The sequence below is a fragment of the Mesocricetus auratus genome, unplaced genomic scaffold, assembly GCF_017639785.1.
Source record: "Mesocricetus auratus isolate SY011 unplaced genomic scaffold, BCM_Maur_2.0 Super-Scaffold_100024, whole genome shotgun sequence".
In the NCBI taxonomy this organism is placed as follows: domain Eukaryota; kingdom Metazoa; phylum Chordata; class Mammalia; order Rodentia; family Cricetidae; genus Mesocricetus; species Mesocricetus auratus.
The window spans coordinates 24,054,450-24,080,000 of NW_024429205.1; the positions used below are offsets into that span (position 1 = coordinate 24,054,450).

The 25,551-nt window shown below is 45.9% G+C and overlaps 1 protein-coding gene across 1 annotated transcript in view; it reads right to left on the reverse strand.

Annotated features, from left to right (window-relative positions):
- Positions 1-2,661: 2,661 nt before the first annotated feature.
- The window catches only part of Srd5a2 (steroid 5 alpha-reductase 2), a 40,462-nt gene continuing 17,572 nt past the window's right edge, over positions 2,662-25,551 (reverse strand). Inside the window, 4 exon segments of the mRNA NM_001281626.1 lie at positions 2,662-3,200; positions 7,649-7,799; positions 10,788-10,889; positions 17,030-17,193. Of these exon segments, the coding sequence (NP_001268555.1) occupies positions 3,134-3,200; positions 7,649-7,799; positions 10,788-10,889; positions 17,030-17,193 (484 nt within the window). The 3' untranslated portion in view covers positions 2,662-3,133.

Genomic DNA, 25,551 nt, shown 5'->3' on the forward strand with positions numbered 1-25,551 from the left:
GCCTCGAACTCACAGAGATCCACCTGCCTCTGCCTCCCGAATGCTGGGATTAAAGGCATGCGCCACCACCGCCCAGCGTGTGGAAATCTTTTATTTCAAGTGAATTCACCACTCACATGAAAGCTTGTGCAGCTCACATCCTGAACATTCCCCCAACGAGTTCTCCGCTTGGTAGCCCTGGAATAGCGGGAGAACTGTAGAAGGTGGGACCTAGTGGGATGCTTTGGGTCCCATGAGGGGAGGCATGCCCTCAAAGGAGGACAGTGGGACTCTGGTGCCTCTGTCTCTTTCCCCTCCCTTCTGCGCCCCCTCGTTGGCCCAGAGGCAAACAGGAATGTTCCACCGCATGCTCCCACCACAGTGTGCTGCCTACCACAGACCCAGAGCACCTGGGCCAAACATTCCTGGACTGAGAGCCAAAAATAACCCTTTTTTCTTTATAAGATGATTTATCCCAGTTCAGGGTTTCAGTGAATGCTCCTGGACACACGGTATATCCCGCGCACGCACAAGTAGCATTGCACTTATGGGCATGGCTAACCTCGGCATATCTTCCACACCATCACCGTACCTACCGGGTCTCTCAGCTGGGACTCAGAAGCTGCCGGTCATACTCTGTATCCTGTTCATAGCCCCTAATTTTCGGTTGACAAAATGAAGACAGAAGACAAGAAAGAAAACCAGCAACACCAAAAAGTGAGAGGGAGGGGGGGAAAGGGGGGGAAAAAACCACAGCTCAGTAAATACATTGCAAATAGCCCCGGATGTCCTGACTCTTTATTCAAGCGTTGGTAGTGGTCATGACTTGAGCGGCATTTCATGAACAAGAACAGTTGCTTGTAGCACTACAATCGTATCTCCATTACATATCTACTTCATAGCTCTCACGACCCAGGTATTAGCTTACAGTAGGTTTCTCTACCACACGATAAAACTGGTGTTCAATCCTCAAGCGTCTTTGCGGACGGTGTTAAGCCCATGCATTTGGGGCTGAGTAGATGCAAATCCAACCACACAGGACTCAGCCCCTCCTTTACAGGACCCACACTTCAGCCTCTTCAGGAGAGCCATCCCTTCAGGAGCGGATTCCCTTCAGGAGCGGATGCACACTCAAGCAGCTCATTTGCTACTCCACACATGAGAGCCAGGCTCGGTATGCTGGGACCTTTCCAGCAACAGCACACACCAGCAGTTCCCAACCTGTGGGTCACGACCACTTGGGGGGTGGAGGAGTCATAGAACCCTTTCACAGGGGGTCCCATATCAGATATTTACATTATGGCTAATACCAGTAGCAAAATTACAGTTATGAAGCAGCAGTTAAATAATTTTATGGCTGGGGGTCACGGCAACCAACGTGAGGAACTGTGTTCAGGGGTCGCAGCGTTAGGAAGGCTGAGAACCAGTAACATGTATTCAGTGTCTCATTTTCTTACATGTGTATACTTCTCCATCACATTCCCTTCCATTATCCTGTCTCTCGTGTTTCTCCCTCCAGCTTTTTATAGGAATGCCAAGGTTTCATTTTATGTAGAAACCTCCGAATTTTTACCATTTGAAACCTGAAATGCAAGACAAAAGAAGATAAAACTATGTGTAAACCCTGTCTGGACTGAATGAAACAGGTTTTCTGCCCAGATGAACGGTTGCTTGCAAATCTCAGCTTCTGCCATTGGGCCCCTTGAGGACTGATGTTCAAGCTACTGCTGGGACACGTTCTCTAAAATAGGTCTCGAGGCTCATGAGGAAGAAACTCCAGAAGAAACTTGCTCAGGGCTTCTGTAATCCCTCACATCATGGTAGACATCTCCTCATCTCCTACCATCATCTTCGTGAATTTCTCATTCTTGATGTGTCTCTGATCTTTGATATTCCCATCTGCTACCAAAAACATGAGTTTACAGTGTCTGTTGTAACACATTCCCTTATTCTCTCTGGAGCCACTCTGAGTTATATATATTTCTTTGTGTTCAAAAAAAAAAGCCTGACCATCAAGAAAATCCATACCAGGGTTGTGGATGAAATAACAATAGCTCTAATAGGGATTGTGAAACCTCCTTGGAGAGCACGGTGTTCGTTGACTAAGATACTTTTATACATTTGGACATGGGCCAGAGAAGAACGTTTGGCACCTGACCACTCCTGGGGACCATGTGCCCATCATCAATCCCTTTCCTTCAGTCTGTCTCTTGTAAATGTTGGTAATTTAAGTGCAGATGGGTACAAAGTAATTTAGGTGTGCTCTGAGTCTACAGCACTTAAGAATGTAAATCCCTGCTACTCTGTGGGCATATAAAAGGTATGCTTTTAATTACCTCTCTAAGCACTGCCCTCACTCTGGTTGGTTGACTAGTTGGTTGGCTGTTTTTTTTTTCAGAACCAGCATACAAAGTAATAGGTTTCGCTGTGGCATTTTCATACATACCTTCTTATCTCCCTTCTCCCCTGATCTCCTACTTTTCTCCTGCTGGCCGCCTTCCTCCCTGCAGCAGCCTCTCTCTGATTTCACGCCACACATATTCTGTCACACCCTTTCTCCTCCCAAGACCTCTTTTTCCTTTCTCATGATCTCCGTTCTAATTTAACGAACTCTATGCCCCCAACGCACACATATAAACAGATACATATGTACATATAAATTAAAAACTTAGGATCCGCATATGAGAAAGACATGCAATGTTTATCTTTCTGAGTCGGGTTAAATATAACAATTTCCAGTTCTACCCACTTGCCTGCAAACGTTATGGCTTCATTTTTCATTATGTCAGCCCAAAGGGTTTTGACTGAAGAACTTCCCACAATTGATACAGAGTATGAGAAAAGTCACATGTCTTCAGATCATACAATGAGGGGGAAAACCCATGGGGAATGGAGAAGCTTCTATAAGGAGTAGCTAAGGAGAAATCCATGGAGGGGCCTCTATGAAGCTCCAACAGGAAGTTAGGTACAGGAGAAAATGCTAGGCAGTCATGACTCAGCATGCCTCAGGCAACCAGAGTACAGAGACCTAATATCACACACATCATCATATGTACACATGTGATCAAGACAGCTCAGTTATAGTTTACAGTTGATAGTCTCGGCAGCTGGGCGGTTTTCCCGTAGAAGCTTTGCTCCTTAAAACTGGGGTTCTTTAAAAGATGAATGGAATAAGCGCTCTCCTAGATTTGGGGTAGTCCTTAAACATCTTGAGGTAGAACCTACAAAGACAAGAAAGGAAGGAATAATTATAAATGCAATAGAGTAGTGGCCAACAGTTGAGTTTGCACAAGTCAACCCAGTCATTTGGCACCTGACCATTCCTGGGGACCATGTGCCCATCATCAACCCCTTTCCTACAGTCTGTCTCTTGTAAATGTTGGTAATTTATATGCAGATAAGTACAAAGTAATATCCAGAGGGTGGTGGTGATGGTTTTACAATATTACAAACGGACTTGATATCACTCAACTTTACATTTGAAAATTGTTAAGGTGGTAAATTTTATGCAGCATATATGTCACCACACTTTTTTAATAGACGAAGGGAAGTTCTCATTTGGGCTCACCTTGCTAAAAACTACAGGAAGCCAGAGCCTCCCAAAAATTTTGGGTGACTGGTGAAATAGTGGCAAATCAGTAAGGGGGTACCCAACTACCATCTGATTGGACCTGAGGCCTCTCCACGGGAGGAAATCCACATCTGGGACTAAAAACCTGGGCAAAAGCCCATGGCTGGGGAAGTCATGGGCCCTACTGGGGAAGCTACTTTGCTAAATGGAAAAGACATGCCCACCAAAGTGCTGTTCACATAATTATGTCTACATCCATAGAGTGGTGCTACTGTCAGCTTCGCTTCTTTCTGCCGTGGGCAGCAGTAACTAAGTCAGAGCGCTGAGAATGAAGAATGGCTGTGTGCTCGGCCATGAAATGAATGTCTAGATCACTCTCTCCCAGCTCAAGGGGCATCACAGAGGATGGGGCAGGAAGAACGTGAGAGCTGAGAGGAGTGAAATGAAGTCGCACCCTGCCCATAGAATATGACATCACCACTGTGTTTCTAATCCTACAGCAGTTGAGAGAGGCCTGTATAAGATCTGCACAAGATTGAGCCTGCCAATATCCTGTCATGGCCCCCTCCCCCTAGGACATACGTGTAGATAATCATAGCTGGTAGGAAGGAGTTCACACGGCTGGCCTCTCCCTGAGGGTCCATAAGCAGTCAATAATCGTTGGGGGAGGGAGAGATGCTCTCTTTCATGGTATGGCCACCTACAAGGATCCCAGGCTCTCGTAAACAACCCCTCACCCAGGATCCTGTAAGCAGCTCTGTAAGACTCACTTGGTCATAAAAAGTAAATAAATGGTGCTAGAAAAATGGCTCAGCAGTGAAGAGCACTTGCTGGTCTTCCAGAGAACCCGAGTTTGGTTCCCAGCATCCATGTCCAGTGGCTCACAGCTCCCTGCCTGTAACTCATGAGGCTCCAGGACCTGAGGCCCTCTTCTAGGCACACACGCACGCACGCATGCACTCACGCACTCATGCATACAAACACGCAGACATACACACAGACACACACACAGGCACACACACAAAATACACGCAAATAAAAAAAACCTTTAAAACGAAGATAAAAATGTTTACAAGCAGGAGGGAAACAATCAAGTATAATAAACAATAAATATGATAAAATACATTATATATGTATGAAGATGCCGTAAGGCTCATTATTGTGTCTAACACATACATGCTAATAAAAAAATCTACAAAGAGCTGTGGAGAAAGTTAACCTCAGAGAGCTGGAAGCATTTTTTGGAAAATATCTCTTCCTGAAGCTTGAGAATGCCACCATTACTATGAATTGCTATGCCACTATTACTATGAATTTTGCCCCCTGAAAGGCAGGGTGAAGTCCTAACTCCCAACACCTAAAGACACAATCTTATTTTGGAACTATGGTCATTGCAGATGTAATTAATTAAAATAGCTCGTACCAGTGCAGGGTGGACCCTTAATCCCACAGAACTGAAAGGAGACAAGAAGACACAGAATGGCAAGGTCACAGGCAGACTGGCCGAGAGGAATGAGGCCCCAGCCATGGAAAACCAAGACTAATAGTCTCCACCATGGGGACTTCTTCCCCAAGTCATTCCAGAGAGCATGTCCCTGCCTATACCGTAGGACCAAACCTCTGATCTCCAGAACTCCAGAGAGAAAGATTTCCCTTGTTTAAGCCCATGCAGCTGAGGGTCATTTCCTATGACAATCTTTATGAAAAGCCTGTGTGACCAAGTTGTCCTCTTAACTAGTTGGAACAAATGGCCCTGGAGGCGTAATAAAGACAGAATACACTCTGCTAAAGTGCTGTGGGTTTAAACTGGAAGACCAGAAAATAAATAAATAAATATATATATATATATATATATATATATTACAATGTGCCGGAGTGCCCCCTTTGATTTGAAAAGACCCTGTGTGCTCAGCCTCCCCTGCCAATGCCCTTGCTTCGGGGAGCCCCTTCACAGAGCCCTCTTGGGCCCATTAAAAGAGACGCCCCAGCCCTCCTTCCAAGAGGAATATAACCAGATGGCCTCAACTTGATGCTGCACCAGCTGGAAACTTCTGGTGGCATTCCTGACCAAGGACTCCGCGGTCTGTGCTTTTCAAAGACCCTCCTATGCATCACGCGAGGCCCTGACCTCGGCCATTCTCTGACTGCCTCTCGTGGACAGCGGGTCTCCTGAAGTGGGAGGGCTGCTGTGCTGTCTCTCGAAAACCACGAACCCCTGTAACCCTGTCCCTTTCAGTCCCCGAGGCGATGAGCATAGGTCATGGGGAAACTGCTGCTCTGTCTGCTTCCAAACTGGCCTCGCTCTGCACTCAGAAGAAGGGAGCTTGTACCTCATTTAACCCTAAATAAAAACTATTAAAGAAACCATTAGCCAGGCGGCGACACCAAGGCAAGAACTTGAGGAGCGCTCAGCCCCGTTCTGTACTCCGTGTGTTCCTTCTCGGGTCCAGGCTTTCTCTCTCTACAAAAGCTACTTTAAGGCAAGCAGATGATGCAGTAAGCAATGCATTACCCTTTCCTCCCCAGCACTACTTCCCAGTTACCTCTTTGATCCTACTCAACCCTTGCCTGGTGGGTTAAAGATTAGACCAACCTTCCAAAGGAACACCCTAAATGCCTGCAGTTCCAACATGTACCAGCAGATGGAGCACTTGGGGCTCACCTGTTTACCTTACCTTTCCAAGAAACTATGGGATGTGCTAGCAATGGTCTCATCCATGGAACACACACCAAGAAATAGGATGGGACAGAACTAAACTGAAGCATGGACATTTCTTTCACCTCCTGTCCCATTATCTGAAGTTTCCAGCCAAGTGGTAACCATCACCCGGCATAGAACCTGGACCACTGTGGGAAACTATTTTTTATTTTGGTTTTATTGTCATATGTTGATTATACATAATAATAGGCTTCATTATGACATTTTCATACATATATAATGCACTTTGATCACTCATTTCTATTGCCCTCTCCTGTCGTCTCCCACCTCCGCTAATCCCCTTCCTCTTCCCAACTGTCTCCTTCTATTTTCCTTGTTTGTTTGTTTATGAGTCACTGGGTTTCATCGGGGTTGCTCTTAGGAACATGGGTACCTTACCGTTGGCTACACCACTGAAGAAACTGTCTCTGAGTCTCTCCCATCAACCATATCCTACACCCTCAGGGAAGGCGAGTGGGAAACCCTCCTCAACGAGGTGGGCGTGGTAGCTGGTGTCTCTATCTACAAATCTTTCCTTCTTTTCCGTTTGCTGCAACCATTATCCAACTCAACTTCAGCTTCAGTAAAAGTGCGGGAGGTCAGAATGTAATCATACAATTTGATTATTGTATCAAATTTCCCTTATGAAAACATTATGGGGTGTTTGTAAATCTGAGTACTATGTGACTGCTACAACCTTGTGACACTATTATTTGTCACCTTGACTGGGAGGAGGCAAGCCTCTGGGGACACCTGTGAGGGACTGTTTGTATGAAGGACAGGCTCAGAAAATGTCTGTGAGGGACTGTTTGTATGAAGGACAGGCTCAGAAAATGTCTGTGAGGGACTGTTTGTATGAAGGACAGGCTCAGAAAATGTCTGTGAGGGGTTGTCCTGATCAACTCACTGTTGTGCCCCATGTCAGTCGTGGGCTAGAGCACTCCCAGATGAGGGACTCGGGACTGTATAAAATTTATGCAGAGGCTCCCGACCTGCCAGTCATGACCCCTTTGGGGGTCACACATCAGATACCCTGCATAGCAGATATTTGCATTACGATTCATAACAGTACAAATTTACAATCCTGAAGTAGCAGCAAAACGACTTTGTGGCTGGGGATCACACAGCGTGAGGAACTGCATTAAAGCGTTAGGAAGGCTGAGAACCCCGGTGAGAAGGAGAGGACAAGCTAACCCTTCATTCATTTGCTCTCTGCTTTCGACTATGAATGAACGCGATGCGACCACCTGCTCGGAGTCCCCACCACCTTGACATCCTTGCAGGGACCCTGGAAGAGTCAGACAAATTAACCCTTTCTTCCTTCAGCTGCTTTTGCTAGAGCATTTTAATCTCCCAGGGCAGGAAACCAAACAGAGACACACCTCTGCTGAAGAGTTTACCTGTGGTGGTAAAAAGCTTGGACCCCAAGGAAGCAGAGTGAAGAAAATGCAAACGCAAAGGCTGGGATGGACCAGGAGGCCAAGGCATAGCCCATCCATTCCGTGATCTCGCCCAGGAAGTTGGCTCCGGAGACATACTTAAACAAGCCACCTGTGTGCAAAGAAGCAGAAAACCACACTCAGATCTAAGTTCTGTGACACTGCACCCTGTGTGTTCCTCCAAAGTGCACAAAGAAGGGCAAAGGTCAACAGATGGGAGGCCCCTTCTCCAGCCAGAGTTTAGAGGAAGCCTCTCAGAAATAAGAGAAAACAAAGCAACAAATGCCCCTTGCCTGAAGAATGTTCCAGAACCCTGAGATGTGGCCCCATCCGCTGATGGGCATTGTCTGGATTTCTTTACAACTGTTAGACTTTGAACAGGACAAGCAGGAGGTGCAGATGGACTGCTTCTTGTCTTGCTCCATTTTAAAGGATGTGCTCAGGCCACTCCTTACCTTCCCAAGCCTCTCCCTGGCGAGTCCCCAGGTCAGTCATTAGGGTACACACCAGTCACACACAGTGAAACAACACGCTACATTGAAATAAGAGCTTAGCAGGTGTGAGAAGTGATTTGGTTCTTTTTGATCCTTCGGTTCTCCATGACCCACCCTCTGCACTTGGCACTGCTAATGTTGAAAGCAGAGAATATTCGACCCAATTGGGGTTGAGAAGCTCTGCTGCCATTAAAGCGTTTCACCTCTACCCTCCAAGCATCTCCTCTCTCAGGACCATCTGGAAACCAAGGCATTCCTAACGACATTAAATGGACCCACACTCAAGCTTCCTGAGCCATACTAAACTAGGAAAGTTGTGACCAAAACAGCTTTTCTCCTCCTGCAGCCACACGAAAATGCGCTTTTAAGTCGCCCTCCCTCATTCTCATAACTCAGTTGGAAACTCAGTTGGAAGCTGGGGCACTTCTTAATCATTAAGTCAAAGTTTTTAAGTGTTGCTATGGTTGGAATGTGAGCGCTGCCCACAGAGTCCTGAGTGAAAGCTTTGTCCCCAGCTGGTGGTACCGGTTCAGAAGGCTATGGGCCCTTTTGGCCGTGGGTCCTTGCTGGCAGGTGGGAGGCTGTTAGGGGTGGGTTAGAGTGGGATAGTCGGCCTGGTTCCTGCCCAAGTTCTCTGCTTTCTGGCTGGCTACGGAGATATAAGCAAGTAACCCCGTGTTCCTGCCGTCAATGGTAAGAAAGCACCTAGTACACAAGGTGTCCTCGTCTACTCTGCATTGACCCTGTGATAACAGCGCTTCTGGTCAGCATTCTACCCCAGCCGTGAGAGAAATGGCTGACACGGAGCAAGTCTCTTTACTATTGTTTTTCTTAAGGACGACACTGTGTCCCTGTCTTCCTGCCCATGACACCCTTGACTTTGTGAGGGTCCAGTTATGCATGAACGGTCTAGCTTAGACTTTAGACACCAAGAAATTAATAATACTTACTCATTTAAATGTATTACTAATCACAATATCTTTGTCATTATTAGTCAGCGGCTGCCAGTCTACACCATCATGTCATAACCCGGGACGTTTTTACTGCAAATGAGGGCTCTGTTTACATCCGGGAACCACGGTCCTCTTCCCTGTGTTGATCACCTGGACTGATTCATGGCTGAGTTCTTATCTCAATCCCAGCCTCTTGGCACCAGCTATACTTACAACTTTTCTGTGTCTGGATCTCTGCTGCCCAGTGGCGTGTCACAAGTCAGCAGCAGACCATACTCATGATGTCAAGAGCCACTGAGACTCTAACAGACCTCCAGTATTCACCCCCGAGGGGGCGCATCACAGCCACGGCAGCGTAAGCACAGCCCGCTGCCCACCACTTGAAAGCTCAGGCCCCGGCATTACCACGCAAGCCTGAGGACCTGAGCTCCCGGTCCTCACATTAAAGCCAGGCACAGCGGCACACGCCCACAACCCCAGTGCTGAGAAAGCAGAGACGGGAGGAGCCTGGGGCTCTGTGGCCAGAGTCCTGCTGAATCCACCGGGAGTGCCAAGCCAGGACTGGTTCAGCAAAATAAGGCGAAAGTACAATTGGAGGAGACCCTTGACATCCATGCTAGCTCTCACGTGGGTACGAACGTGCATGCATAAGTACCCACACACACGCACACACATGCGTGCGTGTGCCAGGCAAAATCTTAAATTGAAAAATAAACTTAAGCATATATAACCGTAAACAGGATTTAATCTCTGATAGTTATATTGTCCATGCTCTCGTTTATATGTTTACTATTCTACTCATTGTTAGAACATAATTCTTCAACTTAGAAAAAAAGTTAACCATAAAACAGTCCCACACTGTATGCTGCTCCCCGGAGACCTTCCAGTGGGCATGAAGGTAAAATGCACGACACTGATGAACATGATCATATGTAGGCCTAGGATAAGATGTATTTGATACTCTTAGTTTTTAGCAACAAAAAAAATGTTTTAAAAAATTCAAAATTTCAAAAGAGGCTGTACTCTGTGACCTAGGTATGCAGTAGACCGCCCCGTCCAGGCTGCTGCAAGTGCACTATCATGGTCACGTGACAATGAATTCTCGCAAGGCTCACACTCTGTATAAATGACAGGCTTATATCCTGGGCTGTAATCTATTCCCCATTACTTATATCCAAGCCTGGTGCCCTCTGTCACCTTGAGGGTACTATGATCTTCCTACTGGGGTAGGTGGTCCTCTCCCCCCCCCCCAGTGTGTATGTGTGTGAGTGTGTGTGTGTGTGCACGCTTTAGAGCCTGTAACAAGGCCAACCTTGAACTCATTATGTCCTAAAGAATGACCTTGAACCCCTGACTCCCGCTCCTAAGTGCTAGGATCATAGGTCTGTACCGCCATGCCTGCATTAAGTGCTGCTGGGGATGGAACCCATGGCTTCATGCATGCTAGGCAAGCGCTCTACCAGCTGAGTTCAGCCCTAGCTGCCTTGGAGAGTCCTTGGGTTCTGCAGAAGGGACAGGGTGGGCAGGGGAGGACAGAAGCAAGCCACAGTGTGTGTACCGCATAGCTGTGCTGCCACCAACCCTCCCCTTTGGTTAATCACCGGCACGGGCTCCAACAAGGAACGGGGCTGTGGGAGTCAGGGGAGGCATTACCTCGTGGGATCTTATAGATGATTTCTCCGGGCTTCCTAAGCTGGCGCAGCAGGTAGTCACTATGGATGTTGATTCCCATTCCCAAAATAAACAGGAAGACACCTTGGCGAAGAAGAGAGGAAACAGATCAAAAGACACATTTTCTTTTTCTTTCTTTCTAAAATAAAGGGAGAGGCATTTAGTTGCCAAATCTAAGAATGGCATTCAGATGTGGTCTGAAGCTTCCGGGAAGGAGAGGTCATCATATTCCCGGGGTAAAATGTTGGCGCTCACAGTGACACATGAGGGGCAGAGGTAGGAAAGTATGACAAGCAGGAGGCAACAGCTGTGTGTGTTAAACGAACCAATGTAATAATAGTGAGTAGCCGGGCGGTGGTGGCGCACGCCTTTAATCCCAGCACTCGGGAGGCAGAGGCAGGCGGATCTCTGTGAGTTTGAGGCCGGGCTGGACCGACAGCCTCCAAAACAATACAGAGAAACCCTGTCTCATAAAACCAAAAAATAAATAAATAAATAAATAAATAAATAAATAAATAAAAATAATAGTGAGTAACAGGAAGCATTTGGCTCATTCACAAATGACCAACTGGCTGGCTCATATACGTGCATGAAATAGTCAAAGAACAAACTTTATTCATAAAAAAGCGACTCCATATTCTTTGTAGTTAAATTTAAATATTATGTTCAAGGTAATGGTTTAATAAAAAAAATTAGGGGCTGGAGAGATGGCTCAGAGGCTGAGAGCACTGGCTGCTCTTCTGAGGTCCTCAGTTCAATTCCCAGCGACCACATGGTGGCTCACAACCATCTGTAGTGAGATCTGGCGCCCTCTTCTGACCTGCAGAGATAAATGCAGATAGAATAAAAACATTAATGTTGTTGGGGGGAGTAGGAGAATTAAAAGTCTTCTGGGGGAAGCTGGATTGCCCCTGTAGGTGTTAAGCTAAGGAGAAATAGAATGTCATTTCTGTTTGATATTATTGTAAAATCAATATTCACATATTAGAATATTCATATGTATAGGCGTTAACTAGTGTTAACCTAGCCAAATGATCCACTCCTATCACCCCAAATCACCAGGTTCAACATCTTAGTGCCAGGCAACCCTTCAGTTGTCACCTGATCTAACGCTTTCACCACACCCTTTTCAGGCCCCACTCCAGTCCCCTCAGATGTCCCATATCCTCAACAGCAAGGAGGAGGCCTGATGCACGCAGGACTAGGCTAGGCCAGGCAGAGCCAGCCTCCACAGCAGCTCAAGGACAGGGCCTGACCCCAGGCATGCCCAAAAACGGAAAACTGTAGCCCTGACCAGCCCCTGGCTAGCCCCAGTCAAACAGGACATACTAATATGATTGGCAGTTGCCGAAACCAATCTTATCTAAAACGACCTAACTTCCTTAGGCACTCCCCTCAGTAAAGTTTAAAAGAAGCCCCCACCTCCTTCTTGGGGTGGTAGCCATCTTGCCTTTCTTTGTGTAGGATGGTCAGCCCCAGCATGCTGGAATAATAAAAAAAAAGACTCTTTGCTTTTGTATTGAATCTGGTGTCTTGGTGGTCTTTGGGAATCTGGACTCAGCACACGACATTGAAGGCTCTACCAAAATCCCCCACGATCACCATGGCTACCCCTCCATTGAGTCTTGGGGCACCAAACATCAGGTAACTTGCCTGGGCGTTTGGTTTCTGTGTATCTGTATCTGGCTTCTCTTTGTGGCTCCATCTGTAATCTGTGAAGCCCGCTTAAGACCTAGCAGACACGCCGGAGGGTCTCGGAGGTTTCCGAACTCTGCAGCAGGGTCTGGAGACCTGTGGAGGGTGGGGACTGCACCCCCCTAGTTTCTGAGAGGCCGGTAGGTGAATGAGTGCTCTTTGTTTTTGTCTCGGTCTGACAATTATTATGTTGCTGCTCTGCCCCATGTGTTCGTGTCTCTGAAAAGCTTGTAAGCAGGTAGCTCCTGCCAAGAGGGGCTTGCTTACTGCAGGAGAGGCCATCTGCTAGACGGGCTCACTGACCGAGAGCGAGGCTGTCATCTCAGCGTCGGTCCGTTGTCGTCTGTGTCACTGTGACTTGTTTCTAGCCTCCCTCATTTTCCTAGAGAGGGAGAGACATGGCAAGGGCCTTCTCCCTCTGCTGTTCTCTCGTCCTCTGGCCCTCAGCCAGCTACAACTCGTGCAGGGGGCAGGGACAGGGATGCAGGGTAGCCCACAGTGCTGGTGGGATTTGGCTTAGCCTACAGGAGAGGCCTGCAGCCAGCCAGCAGCCTCCCAGAGCGCTGCAATAGGATGATCAATTATTAACTTGGACACCTTTAAAGAGAATGATCCCATTTTTAACGTGAGAGTTCTGCAGCAAAGAATCACCAGGTTTTTGTTTGTTTTTTGTTTTTGTTTTTTTAATGAAGAAAACTAATCACACTCATGCTCACTTGGACGGCTCATGCGAACCGGGCGGTGGGGAGTTGACTGCCTTCAGTTGGTAAACTGCGCAAACACAGAACAGGGAATCTGGGGTTTGGCTGGAGGGGTTAACATCGTTTTCAGGACTCCCAAGAGCACACTGTGCCCTACCTCCCTAAGCCAAATTCTCCACTGTGATAACAAGTCAGGGTGTAGTCTTGGCTGCTGGCCAGCTGCTAGCTTGCAGTCAAAAAATGGTTAAAACTTTAACTTTAAAATAAAAATACATCGGTTTTGGTCATTTAGATTCAATTGGTTACAAATTATTATTGGTTAAGATTTTTAAAAACTGCTGCTAGTCTCAATTGTTTCACATTGGTACAGGTTTCATACGTTGATACATATTTAAGTTACTCCTACTATGATACATACATCCGTACATACATACATACATACATCATACATGCACTTATGCTCTTGTTGTACCTATGCAATGTTCTGGACTGCTGAAAAATCACAGAAAAAGACTTTGATGGAAATGTATATGTTGTCCAGAAGGTGAAAAAGAAAAAAAAAGATGAGACTAAAATGAAAAACATTTGTCTACGTCTGGCTGAACCAGAGGAGCAAAGACAGGAAAAGTCTGACCTCAGGAGAGGTTGTATAAGGAAATAGGGGATGTGAACAATACCAAGTTTAAAAGGACGCCAGGAAGTATGTTGGAGAATTAGCCATATTAGGTTAATTCTGACTGATTGTCTTCATTAAAAAAAAAAACTGGGTGATTCTCTGCTACAGAACATTTATGTTAAAATGGGACCATGCTCTTTAAAGGTATACAAGGTAATAATTAATCACCATATTGCAGTCCCCTGAGTTCTATATAATTGACTTCCTATGAAACGACAGAGCTAAAGCTCTTAACTCTTTGGAGTTTCACAGAGAAATTCAAACCTGTTTCTTAAAAAATGTCAACATCACATCTGTGGTCTGTAAATAAAAGTTGCTGTCTCACTGCTCCTATAATCTCTATAAAAAATACTTATCAGAGAAAAAAACACGACCTGAGAGGTCCATTCGACTAATATGTCTACAAGATAACATAATGCCTGGTTGTTGTTACCAAACTTGGGTTTTCAAGATTAGGTCTAAATTTTTTAACTCAGATATATTTAATAGATGATGGTCCTCAAACCTGTGGAAGATCTGATAAACATGGCACTTGAATTATTTGATTAAAAAGCTTACTTTGACAGAGACTCCTAGCTCCTAGCAATGGTTCCCAAGGTCTCCAAAGAAGACCATAAAACAACGCCATGATGACACCTGGATTCTTAACAACACTGACCACAGGGAAAGATGACCCCAACTCAACACCTGCTGCCAGAATCCAGCCCAGACTGTGGACAAGTGAGACACTGACTTGTGAGGTCAGTTTCCCCAGGAAAACTCTTGCCTTGTGAGTCTGGAGGCTGAGGATTTGCTGTTGTCCTGCCAATGCTATGAGACTGCAGGGACCTGGGTTGCAGACAGTCTCTGTCGTTTTTTAATAAATTTAAAAACTGCTCAGTCTACACTCAGACAGAACTACCCTTATCAGATCTCTGATGGTATTGATGACCAGGCTAGCTATAACTTTGTCATCATAACAACAACAGACAACCAGAGCTTCTACAAGGTTGCAACCACATTGATCAATACATTAGCTAGTTAAAGCTAATAAGTTTCTTGGTCTCTTAATAAAAACAAAAGAGACAAACAGGTTTGCCTTACTCACAGCCTTCATATTAAGAGATAACCCAAAATGGCTGTTCTTAATAATAACTGCTTATATTTCTGATAAATAATTAAATAAAAATGTAAAAGTCTAAATTCTAAGGGTCTGAAAACATAAAGCCTTGGGTTATGATGGTCTAAAATATCTTTTAAAGTATTAATACAATTTATAAAGATACAAAAAATAACTTAAGGTTTATTAAAATACTTCATATTTCTTTCCCCTTCCATGATATTGTCATACTTCAAAAGTTCAGGGCTTAACATGACTAGAGTTCTAATGAGCTAGTAGAGCAATGACTGCTTACTTCTTGGTTTCTAGATTTCTTTTGGTTATCTTCTAAACATAGACTTACTTCCTGAGACAGAATAAGCAATGAGGAGGCCTGACCAGGCAGAGTCAGCCTCCACAGCAGCTCAAGCACAGAGTCTGATTCCAGGCCTGCCCAAAAACGGAAAACTGTAGCCCTGACCAGCGCCTGGCTAGCCCCAGCCTCTTAGAACGTACTAATATGATTGCCACTTGCTGAAATCAATCATATCTAAAATGACCTAACTTCCTTAGATACTCCCTGTCTCGAAAAACCAAATAAAAGAAAAGAACACTGTGGAGTCCATTATTTGTTGATCAGCTTCTCCTGAACGTGAGTCCTGTCCTGGAGTAAATATACTCCCAGGATCTAACACCCTCACACAGTCATGAATGCAAGCAAAGCTCCAATGTACATAAAATAAATAAAACCTTTGGGCTGGGCAGTGGTGACAATGGAGTGTCACAGCATTGAAGAAAACTGACTTCCCCTCTCCTGGCAGATAGAAATGACAGTTCAGTTGTTAACCTTTACCCTAGTTGCTTAGTTTTCACTCATTTATTCATATATTCATTTTTAAAATATAATAAAGTACAATAAGACAAAACACAAACTATCACACTGAAGTTGGACAAGACAAACCCACAGAAGGAAAGGAACCCAAGAGAAGGCACAGGAGTCAGAGACCCCGCTTGTTCGGGCACTCGAGAGTCCCATTAAAAACACTGAATTGGAAGCCATAATAAAAGCCCTGCGGGCCTGGTGCAGACCCGCGCAGGCCCTGTGGATGCCGCTTCAGCCTCTGAGAGCCCGTGAGCTTGGCTGCTGTTGTTTTCTTGGTGTTCCCCATCCTCTCTGTCGCTTGCACTCTTTCTAACCCCTCTTCCACAGAAAACAGGAGGACTTTTTGAAGTCCTTCAATTATTTCAGGTAGGGTGTTCTGGGAAAGCCTCCTTGAGGACGGGTGAATTGGTAGAGAGACCAATAAAGCAAGGAAGAGGGACAACCCTAGGAGCTCAGTGAGGCAGAACAGCCTAGGACCCGGGAGCATCCTGGACAGAAGCGCTGGGACCAAACAGGCTTGATGATTTCAATCCCAGCAACAAGGCCCCTGGAGCTAGCACAGACAACGGGGTGAATGTGAGCAGGAATAACCGCTAAGTCAGAAAGATCCAAACATTTGAGTTTTATAGGCAGGGGAGCCTGTTGGTATCATAGGAGCAGTAGAAATCTATTGGACCATCTTAAGATGGGAGATGGTATGACACTTTTTTTTGAGACAGGGTTTCTCTGTGTAGCTTTGGAGCCTGTCCTGGAACTCACCCTGTAAACCAGGCTGGCCTCGAATTCACAGAGATGCACCTGCCTCTGCCTCCCGAGTGCTGGGACACTCACCACTGCCCCAGCCTAAAGATTTCATTTATTTTATGTGCATTAGTGCTTTGTCTGCATTCATGACTGACTGTGTGAGGGTGTTAGATTCCCCTAATTGTAGTTAGTTATAAGCTACCATGTGGGTGCTGGAAATTGAACCCAGGTCCTCTGGAAGAGCAGCCAGGACTCTTAACCAGTGAGCCACCTCTCCAGCCCTGGCACACTTAAACATTCTCCCCGGCTGCCTTCTGGGAGAAGACCCGAGGAGGGGCATGAGTTGGTGAGGAGGCTGCCCTAGGATGAGAAGAGAAGATGGGGAGTGCCACTGTGGACTGACTCTAGCTGGGAAGGAAGGTAGGAGACAGAGTCAGTGTCACTTACCCACGCTAAACCTGACATCTGTGTACCACTCCTTGGGATATTCTGCGCAGTAAATCAGATAGTAGGCTTGAAGAAATCCATTTCCGATGCAGAAGGCAATCGCTCTCAGAAACAGCATCACAGGGAAAGGCCTCCCTCTGGTGAGCAAGGAGTAAATAAACGTCCTAGGAAGGAAGAAGAAAGTGATTAGGTCTTCACTGGAGGGAAGGGGAGGGGAGGGGAGGGCAAGAGAAGGAAGGGAAGGAGTGGCCAAACCACAAAAATTTGGCCCAGGCAGTAAACTGTTTGACTTGCAAGCATGGGGATCTGAGTTTGATCCCATAATCTGTCTTGTTTTGTTTTCGTTTGGTTTTTGCCTGCCATGGTGGCATGCACTTTTTACTCTAGCACATGGGACACAAAGACATGCATTTAATGAATGATTATAGTCTAATTCTAGAACAATGGTTTTTGCTGGTTTTAGGGGGTGGTTTGGTTTTTAGGTTTGGGCTTGGATGGGGGTAGTTTTTGATGGATTTGTTTGTTTGTTTGTTTGTCTTATGACAAAAAAAAGCATAGAAACAGCTGGGCAGTGGTGGTGCACACCTTTAATCACAGCACGCAGGAGGCAGAGGCAGGCGGATCTCTGTGAGTCCGAGGCCAGCCTGGTCTACAGAGCGAGTTCCAGGATGTCAGAACTGTTTCACAAAGAAACCCTGTCTTGAAAATCTGAGAGAGAGAGAGAGAGAGAGAGAGAGAGAGGGAGGGAGGGAGGGAGGGAGGGAGGGAGGGAGGGAGGGAGGGAGGGAGGGAGGGAGGGAGAGAAAGAGAGACTGAGAGACTGAGAGAGAATAGAAACTACCTTTGGTACCTCGTTTTATTTACACAACAGCCTTGAAAGGGAGGTACTAACCCCATCTAACAGTGGATGATGGCAGAGGGAAGTTGAAAAGAATTATCACCCCTGTAAAACTCAAGATTAAAAATTGACTCCATCAAAAAAATGTCAAAACCAATTCTTTTTCAAAACTTTTGATATTAGCTAAAAACTTGCAGCAACCCACAGGACTCTTTAAAGAAAGGCTGGAATGGGAAAGTAGAAATTGGAGATATCGATATGGATGGGGAGTTCAGAGAAACGGTCCTCGATGAGGTCTGGGAGTAAAGATCTGCCAGCAGCAACAGGCAACCAGACCTTCATCCACCAATGCCACTCCCCTAAGGGAGCTAGGGCATCACGGGGAAATAGCTAATCAGACATCAAAGGCAGGGAGGACAGAAGGTATGTCCAGGATGTTGTTGAGTTGGACAGCAAAGGAACAACTGAAGATGAATGGGGAGAAGGGATGGTGCCCCAGTTACAGACACCAACTGCTCCACTAGCCAAACTTGTGATTTAAACAGGGTATGGAAAAGTGCTGAAGATGATTGTGATTTTAAAAAAGTCCTGTGAGTCCATATGGGCCCATTAAAAATATTAAGATCTTTGTCACTGCTAGACGTGACTATTACATTAAGTCCTTACTCTGGTAAAATGCAACTAGAGGGACAACTGAACATCTATCCTACATCCCATGCCTTCTTACACTTACCGTTCTCAGTTGATGAGCAGAGGTTTTTCTTTGCAGTAAAACAAGGAAATGCTACAATTAGAAAAGCTGTCATTGGAGGAACTCCAAAATCACCCGCCAACTGTCATCGTTCCATGACTTATTTTTAAAAGAGCTACTAAGTACAAAATAATTGAAGAACCAGTTTGGGCAGGATTATGAGTGTGGCCACTGCCATCCCTTACTATAGAGGCCTTACGCAAGAAGGCAATCAGCACAAGCTATTTCTTCTCTTGCTCTTAAATTCAACCCTGGAGAAATGGGAGATGTGTGAAATCCATGAGACGCCCCTGCAGGGACAGGTGGCCCGGAGGTGAGGCAGGAGCCACAGAGGAACTGAAGCCAGCGGACCACAGCTGCTGGTGTGGAGAACAGCTCAAGTCACCTGGGATCTCTGTAGTCCTTTCAAAGGGATACCAGAGCCCCACGAGAAAGGCAGTGATAAAAACAGGCATGTCCTAACTGGGCAGCCTCAGACATCCATTCTTCCAGCCCTCCACACACCCACAGCTAGCATGTTGCAGTCTGTGGTCTCTTCGCCCCAGAGCTGCGTGATGCCCGGATGGCAATGGCGCTGCAGAGCACTGCTTAGTGATGCTTGTGGTTCTCTCCTGTCTCTTGAGTTCACAGGAGGACACTGACTGGGGCCAGCTCTTTATCCCTGGCCTGGATCACATGACAAGGACACTCCTCGGGAGAAGTGACTCTGAGCCAAGATAACTAGGCACCTGAGGAGTACAGCAACTAAGGAAATAGCCAACGGTATAGAATATGCAAACATCTTGAGTAAATATTGAACGACACATTCTGGGTAAAGAGGAATTACCACAACAGAATGGCTTTCAATAAGCCCCAAAGCGTCCTCCGGGAAATGTTTTCTTCAAGGCAGGAAAGGTCCATTAAAGGGGAACGGTGTGACAATATACGAAAAATACGCTAGTTAAAGAGCGCAGTACTTAAAATAAACAGCAGGTGGTTTTGAGCTGGGAGTTCAAGAAGGGATGAGTGGCTGGGCTTAAGACGTTATGCAAGGAGAAAACAGACCCATCCATTAGGGCTTTGGTTTTTGTTTTTTTTTTTAATCTATGTGTGTGTGTGTGTGCCTATCTATGTGTCTGTGTCTGCTTGTGTATGTCTGCATGTATGTCTATGTGTCTGTGTCTGTCTGTATGTCTGTGTGTGTTTGTGTGTCTGTCTGTGTGCCTGCGTGTCTGCCTGTGCATGTCTGTCTGTCTGTCTGTCTGCCTGCCTGTCTTGTCTTTCTGTGTAGTGCATGGTGTGGGAGCGGAGCAGGTGCGTAGTACCACACATGGCGATCAGAACATCACTTGTGGAGTCGGTTTCCTCCTTCCACATTTTCCTGGGGTCTAAGATCCAACTCGGGTGCTCAGGTTTCACAGCTGGTCCTTTTGCATGCATCTCCCTAGGTTTACATTTAAATTTTTTCCTGATTGGGAAAATGTTTAGGTACCAGAAACATAGTGGAAGAGATAGCAATGATATTCAGCACATTCGTTTGCAAAGATGAGCAGGTGAGGCTTGGCTACAGAGTTGGAGACACAACACGCATTCAGTGATATCCAGGATGTCACACTAGGTTTAAGGCCAAGGAGATAGAGTGATGGATTTTCAGAGGCAAAGTCTTCAGATCGAAGTCCTGTAATTTTATACATGGGAAAGCTGGAGTCTAAGGAAGTTAAAATAATATGCCCATAATTATAGATCCAACTGATGGAGTAACAGCAAGACCTATGTTTTCTAGGTCTGAAGACATGGCTCAGTCAGTCGGTACTAGCTGCAAAAGCAGGAAAACCTTGGTTTGGTTCTCTGGCACCCACATGAGAGCCAGCTACAAGAGCACACATCTGCAGCCTCCAGGCTGTGGCCTCAGAGACAGGAGGATCCCTGGGAAGCACTGGCCAGGGTTTCTAGCCAAATTAATGAGCTCCAAGTTCAGTGAGAGACCCTGATTCACAAAACATGTTCTTGCAGAAGACCTGAGTTCAATTCCCATCACCCACAGCAATCCATAACTCCAGTTTCAGGAAATCCAGTGTTCTCTTCTGATCTCCCTGGGCACCAGTTACACACATGGTACACAGACATAAGGCCTCTGCGTGCATACATACACATGCACTGGTGCACACACATGCATCATATATACATAAAATACAGTTCAATTAAAGTAAACAAATAAAGGTCTTTTTCTAGGTTCAGTTACCTACACTAAACTGGTTGATTACTCCTGAGCTGATGTTTCCAAAAGCTACAATGTACTGTTATATGTGAATGGGTGGCATGCTCATAACCGCAGTTAAGTAAGCCTGAGCTCTGTTACCTCAAACAAGGCCTAATCACGTGTTCACTTCGTCAGGCATCCAGGTACTTAAGCTTATGGCGACTCCCTTAAAAAGACAGGTGAGCCGCGTTCATCACAGAATCAGAAACATGTCTGAAAACCTCAGGCACTGGAGCTGAATTTCATGTGTTGGAAACTGCCTCTGTAGGGTTCTTGTGTTGGTGGCTTTTGGAGATGGGACCTAAGGGATGTGATTAATCTACTCATAGTGGGTTGACAGGCTATTGAAGGAGTGAGTACTGTCAAGGCAGCCCTTTGTGGTACATACATCCAGTCTTGCCGGGTGACGCCTCTCTGTCATGTTGTAACGCAGAAAGGATGCCCTCGCCAGGCCCCATCACCAAAACACCATCAACATATGAACCTGAGGGATTCCATTTCAAGCACGTGACACAGATGCCAGCATCATGCTGTTGAACTCCCCAGACCCTAGCACTGTGAGCTAAAGAAATTCCAATCTTTTATACATGACTGAGACGCGGATATTTTTTTTTAATAGCGACAGAAGATGAACAAAGACAACTGCTACTTGACTTTGTAAATTTCATATTCACTTACACACACCTACCCCCCCCACACACACACACACTAGCCTTTCCCTGACCATCTGCAGACAATAAAGAACAGACAGGGCCTGGAGACTATGACAGGAAGCACAGTTGCACTTTAGACAGGACTTCTAGCTTCAAAGCCCAGATGCCTGCTCTTAGATCTCATCACCAAGCCTAACAAAAGCACTGGGTTTGGAGTCAGAAAACTTGGACCAGCTTTGCCTTCATAGAAATGGGGTCTTAGTCCTCTGCTCTCACCTCCCAAAATCACTGTGAGTCAAACTTGGTAATCTAAGCATGTGGCACAGAGATAAAGTATTCGCTTAGCACACAAGGCATTGGGCTCTGTCTCTAGCACCACAAAAAAAAATTCAAATGGGGCTGGAGAGATGGCTCATGGGTTAAGAGCACTAGCTGTTCTTCCATAGGTCCTGAGTTCAATTCCCAGCAACCACATGGTGGCTCACAACCACCTATAGTGGGACCTGATGCCCTCTTCTGTCATGCAGGCATGCAGGTAGAATGCCGTATACATAAACAAATAAATCTATTTTAAAAAAATCTGTTCAAATAATCTGTGTAGACAGGCATTTAAACTGTAGCATGATTGGCAAAAGGATGTACACACATGTTGTTTTATACCCAACCCAAATTTTCTATCTTAAACATCTAGGTAGTCTCGCAGGCTCATACTTCTTATGTCTTGGCTCTTGGTCAACACCACCAACCCTGGGAGAACCTTCCCACTTTGTGGTCCAGTCTCCTAACCAGGTTCTGGTTCATAGGACCCTGAATTCTCTGTGTTCAGAGCTGCAGAGCAAAGAAGGGTCAGTTTCCAGTATCGCTGCTCTTGAACTATAGGCTGCCTTACTCCCCACATTACATTCAGATGCAGCCCCCTCAGTCCCCTGTGGAGCCCTCTCTCCATCCAGTCACAACAGCGAACACACTTATCTCCTTGAGTAAAAATCACCACGTTGGCCTCCCGCGTCCTTCAACATGCACAGGAGATGAGAGGAGACTGCAGCTCGGGCACTGGAGTACCACGTCTGCATGTCCACTGGCCTCCTGGGCACAGTGAAAATCAAATGGAGAAAGCGAGGGCTTCCTGGAGGTGACGTTCTGGCTTCATGGATTCTACTTCTCCATGACAGATCTTGGGCAAGCGTCTTGTCGGTAAGCTGAGGCTCGTCATAACTATAGGATGACCATGAAAACTAAATACAATCACGTGAGAACAAGTATCTAACAGAGCATTACCACTGAACACACATTTCTCCCAAGACTCCCATTCTTGAGAGCTTTGGGGGCTGAAAGGTAGATTAAATTAAAGGTGGGTTAAGTGCTCAGGTGGAAAGGGTCTAGAAGGCCAACAGAAAGTCATTTGGAAAAAAAAATGGCTTGCATCCTAACAGTATAGTCTTGTCGTTTTCAACCATGTACCCCAAAATGAGTCTAAACACCCGGCTCATGATGCCTCCAAAGTAAACCATGTGTCCAAACCAACCTAATGGCCTCCTAAATCAATAATCATTGCTTCCTAACCCAAGGGACATGTTGGAGCAGGCTGCCTACAGTAACAAAGAGCCAGAGGTGTGAGATGCTAGATCTTACATCAGGGCCTTAGGCAATGTAGGTGAGCAAAAACAAGAGAATGTGGAAGACTAAGTTTTATTGAGAATCGAGCTTCGGGATAGAAGCGGCATACTCGTTCCTCGTCCCCACACAGCCATAGGGAAACTGGAAAATGTAGCCCACTAGTTTTCCCAGGGGGAAAAGGAAACAAAATTTGGTAAATATAGAGGATGGGTAGGAAGCCAGATGCCCTGGGGGACAAATAAGTTCTTAGGATACAACCAACTTTGCTTCGGGAAGCTGGAAGCAACCCAAAACAACACATAGCTCAGGAAAGAAGAAAGAAAAAACAATGAAGAGAAGGGAGAGACTTAGCTGGCCCCTGAGGCTGCAAATCAACCCCAGAGTTAGAGGTCTGTGATGGTCCATGCTCTGACAAGAATCCAGAATGCCCCTGAGAGGCGGTCCTTTGACGTGCCTGTGAGAAACTGTCTTGACCACCAGCACTGATGCGGGAAGGTCCATCTTCATCGTAGTCAGGACCATCCCCTGAGCTGAGAATCCCAGACTGCATAAAGTAGAGAAAGCGAGCTGGGCATTAGCATGCTTGTGTACTTGCTATTCTCAGCATCCTGATTGTGTGTATGATGCGACCAGCTACTTCAAGCTCCTGCCATCCCGACATCCCCACTGCGATGGACTGTACCCCGGAACTACGAGGCAGAATAAAGTAGCCCTCTTCTCCCTTAAACTAACTTTTCAGAGTGTCTTATCTGAAACTTTTATTATTGTTTTGTGTATGGGTGTGTGTATATGTGAATGTGCACCAGTGCATGCAGTGCCCACAGAGGCCAGAAGAGGGCGACAGATCCCCTAGAGATGGAGTTCTATGTGGTTGTAAGCTGCCACGTGGGTGCTGGGAATTGAGCCAGGGTCCTCTGAATGGCAGCCAGTGAGAGCTATTAGTCATTGAGCAATCTCTCCCGCCTGAGTAGTTTTATCACAGCAACAGAAGAAACTACGTGGCATCCTGTGCCCTACTATACTCTATGGCTATTCCATGCTGTGGGACCAGGTCTCTTTAATTCCTTTCTATACTTCTAATGTAAATTTTAATTATTTTATGCTCATTCAGAAGGAGCCTACTAAGTATTCTGTAAATGTGCAGCTTTCTGTCATTGCTAAGTAAATGTTCAGTCAAAGGAAGAAGCTTAGAAATAACACATCTTGTGTTGACCAACTCATATTTAACTAAATCTTCTTCAAATATAAGTGCTATTGCTAAGATTATTGAGTCAATTGAAGACTCTCCATGATATGAAACTTTAGACTTCATTGTCAATCAAAATAAACTCAAAATCTGCAAATACACACAAACTTCCATGTGTTGTATTTAGGTGTTCTATACAGTGACCCTGTGTCTTCTTTCATTCACTGTTCCATTTCCCTGGTTTCTTTCACAGCAAAACCTTCTGAAGGGCGGACCATGCATGCCGTGTCTATGATGTTTTCACTTCTATTTACCTCCCTCCCCGCCACCCGGTACCACATGTCCAGAACAGGATCAGATTTCCAGGCCTCTTTCTGCTGGACAAATTAGCCGCTCCCGTCTCATGGAAACAGTTCCTGCAAGCACCCCACACTCCCTTGGTTCATTCTTTGGCTTCATTGATTTGTCCTGACTTTCCCTTGTGAGTTTTTCCTCAATCCTTTGTCCTCCAAATACTGATGTCCCAGGTCTTAGGACTCTCCTCTTTACCAACCACCTCCATCAATATGATAACATCTCAAATATTAAATAGTGTCACTGTGGTCTGATTGCAACAGTATTGGGAAGTGACGTCTTTGGGGAGGTGTGTGGTTCTCGAGGGCTCTACCCTAGCAAACGGACAGACTCTTCTACCTAAGGGTTTATGTGAGTGGTTACTTGTTCTTGCCTTTCTAAGCCCCAACAAGGGCAAACACTACCAGAAGGCCCTCGCCACATGCCAGGGTACTGAATCCCCCAGCCTCCAGAACTGTGAGGGCTAAATTCACATTCATTACAAAGTGTCCAGTGTGGGGTTCTGTCCTAGAAGTGTAAAGAAAACCACATCAGCCATCCATGCCACCAATCACTCAGATTCATCGACTACTCATAGGCTGCTCCCTGCTAGATGTTTCCTACCATTAGAGTCACAGAGAGTTCAGTTTTAACATACACAAGCAAGACTCTGGATGCCCCCACTCTCAAACATGCACCTCCTCAAGGCTTCCTCATGTCAGGAAATTGCTAGTTCCGTCTATCAATTCTAGTCTGAAGATCTCTCTCCCTCTCTTCCTTCTTTCCTCTCCCCCTACCTCCCTCTACTTCTGGTAAATTTATTAGCAAATTCCATCATCTGCATCTTAGAACCTTACTGTATCTCACCCACTCCACAGCTCTGAGTTCACGGCACCACTAAAGCT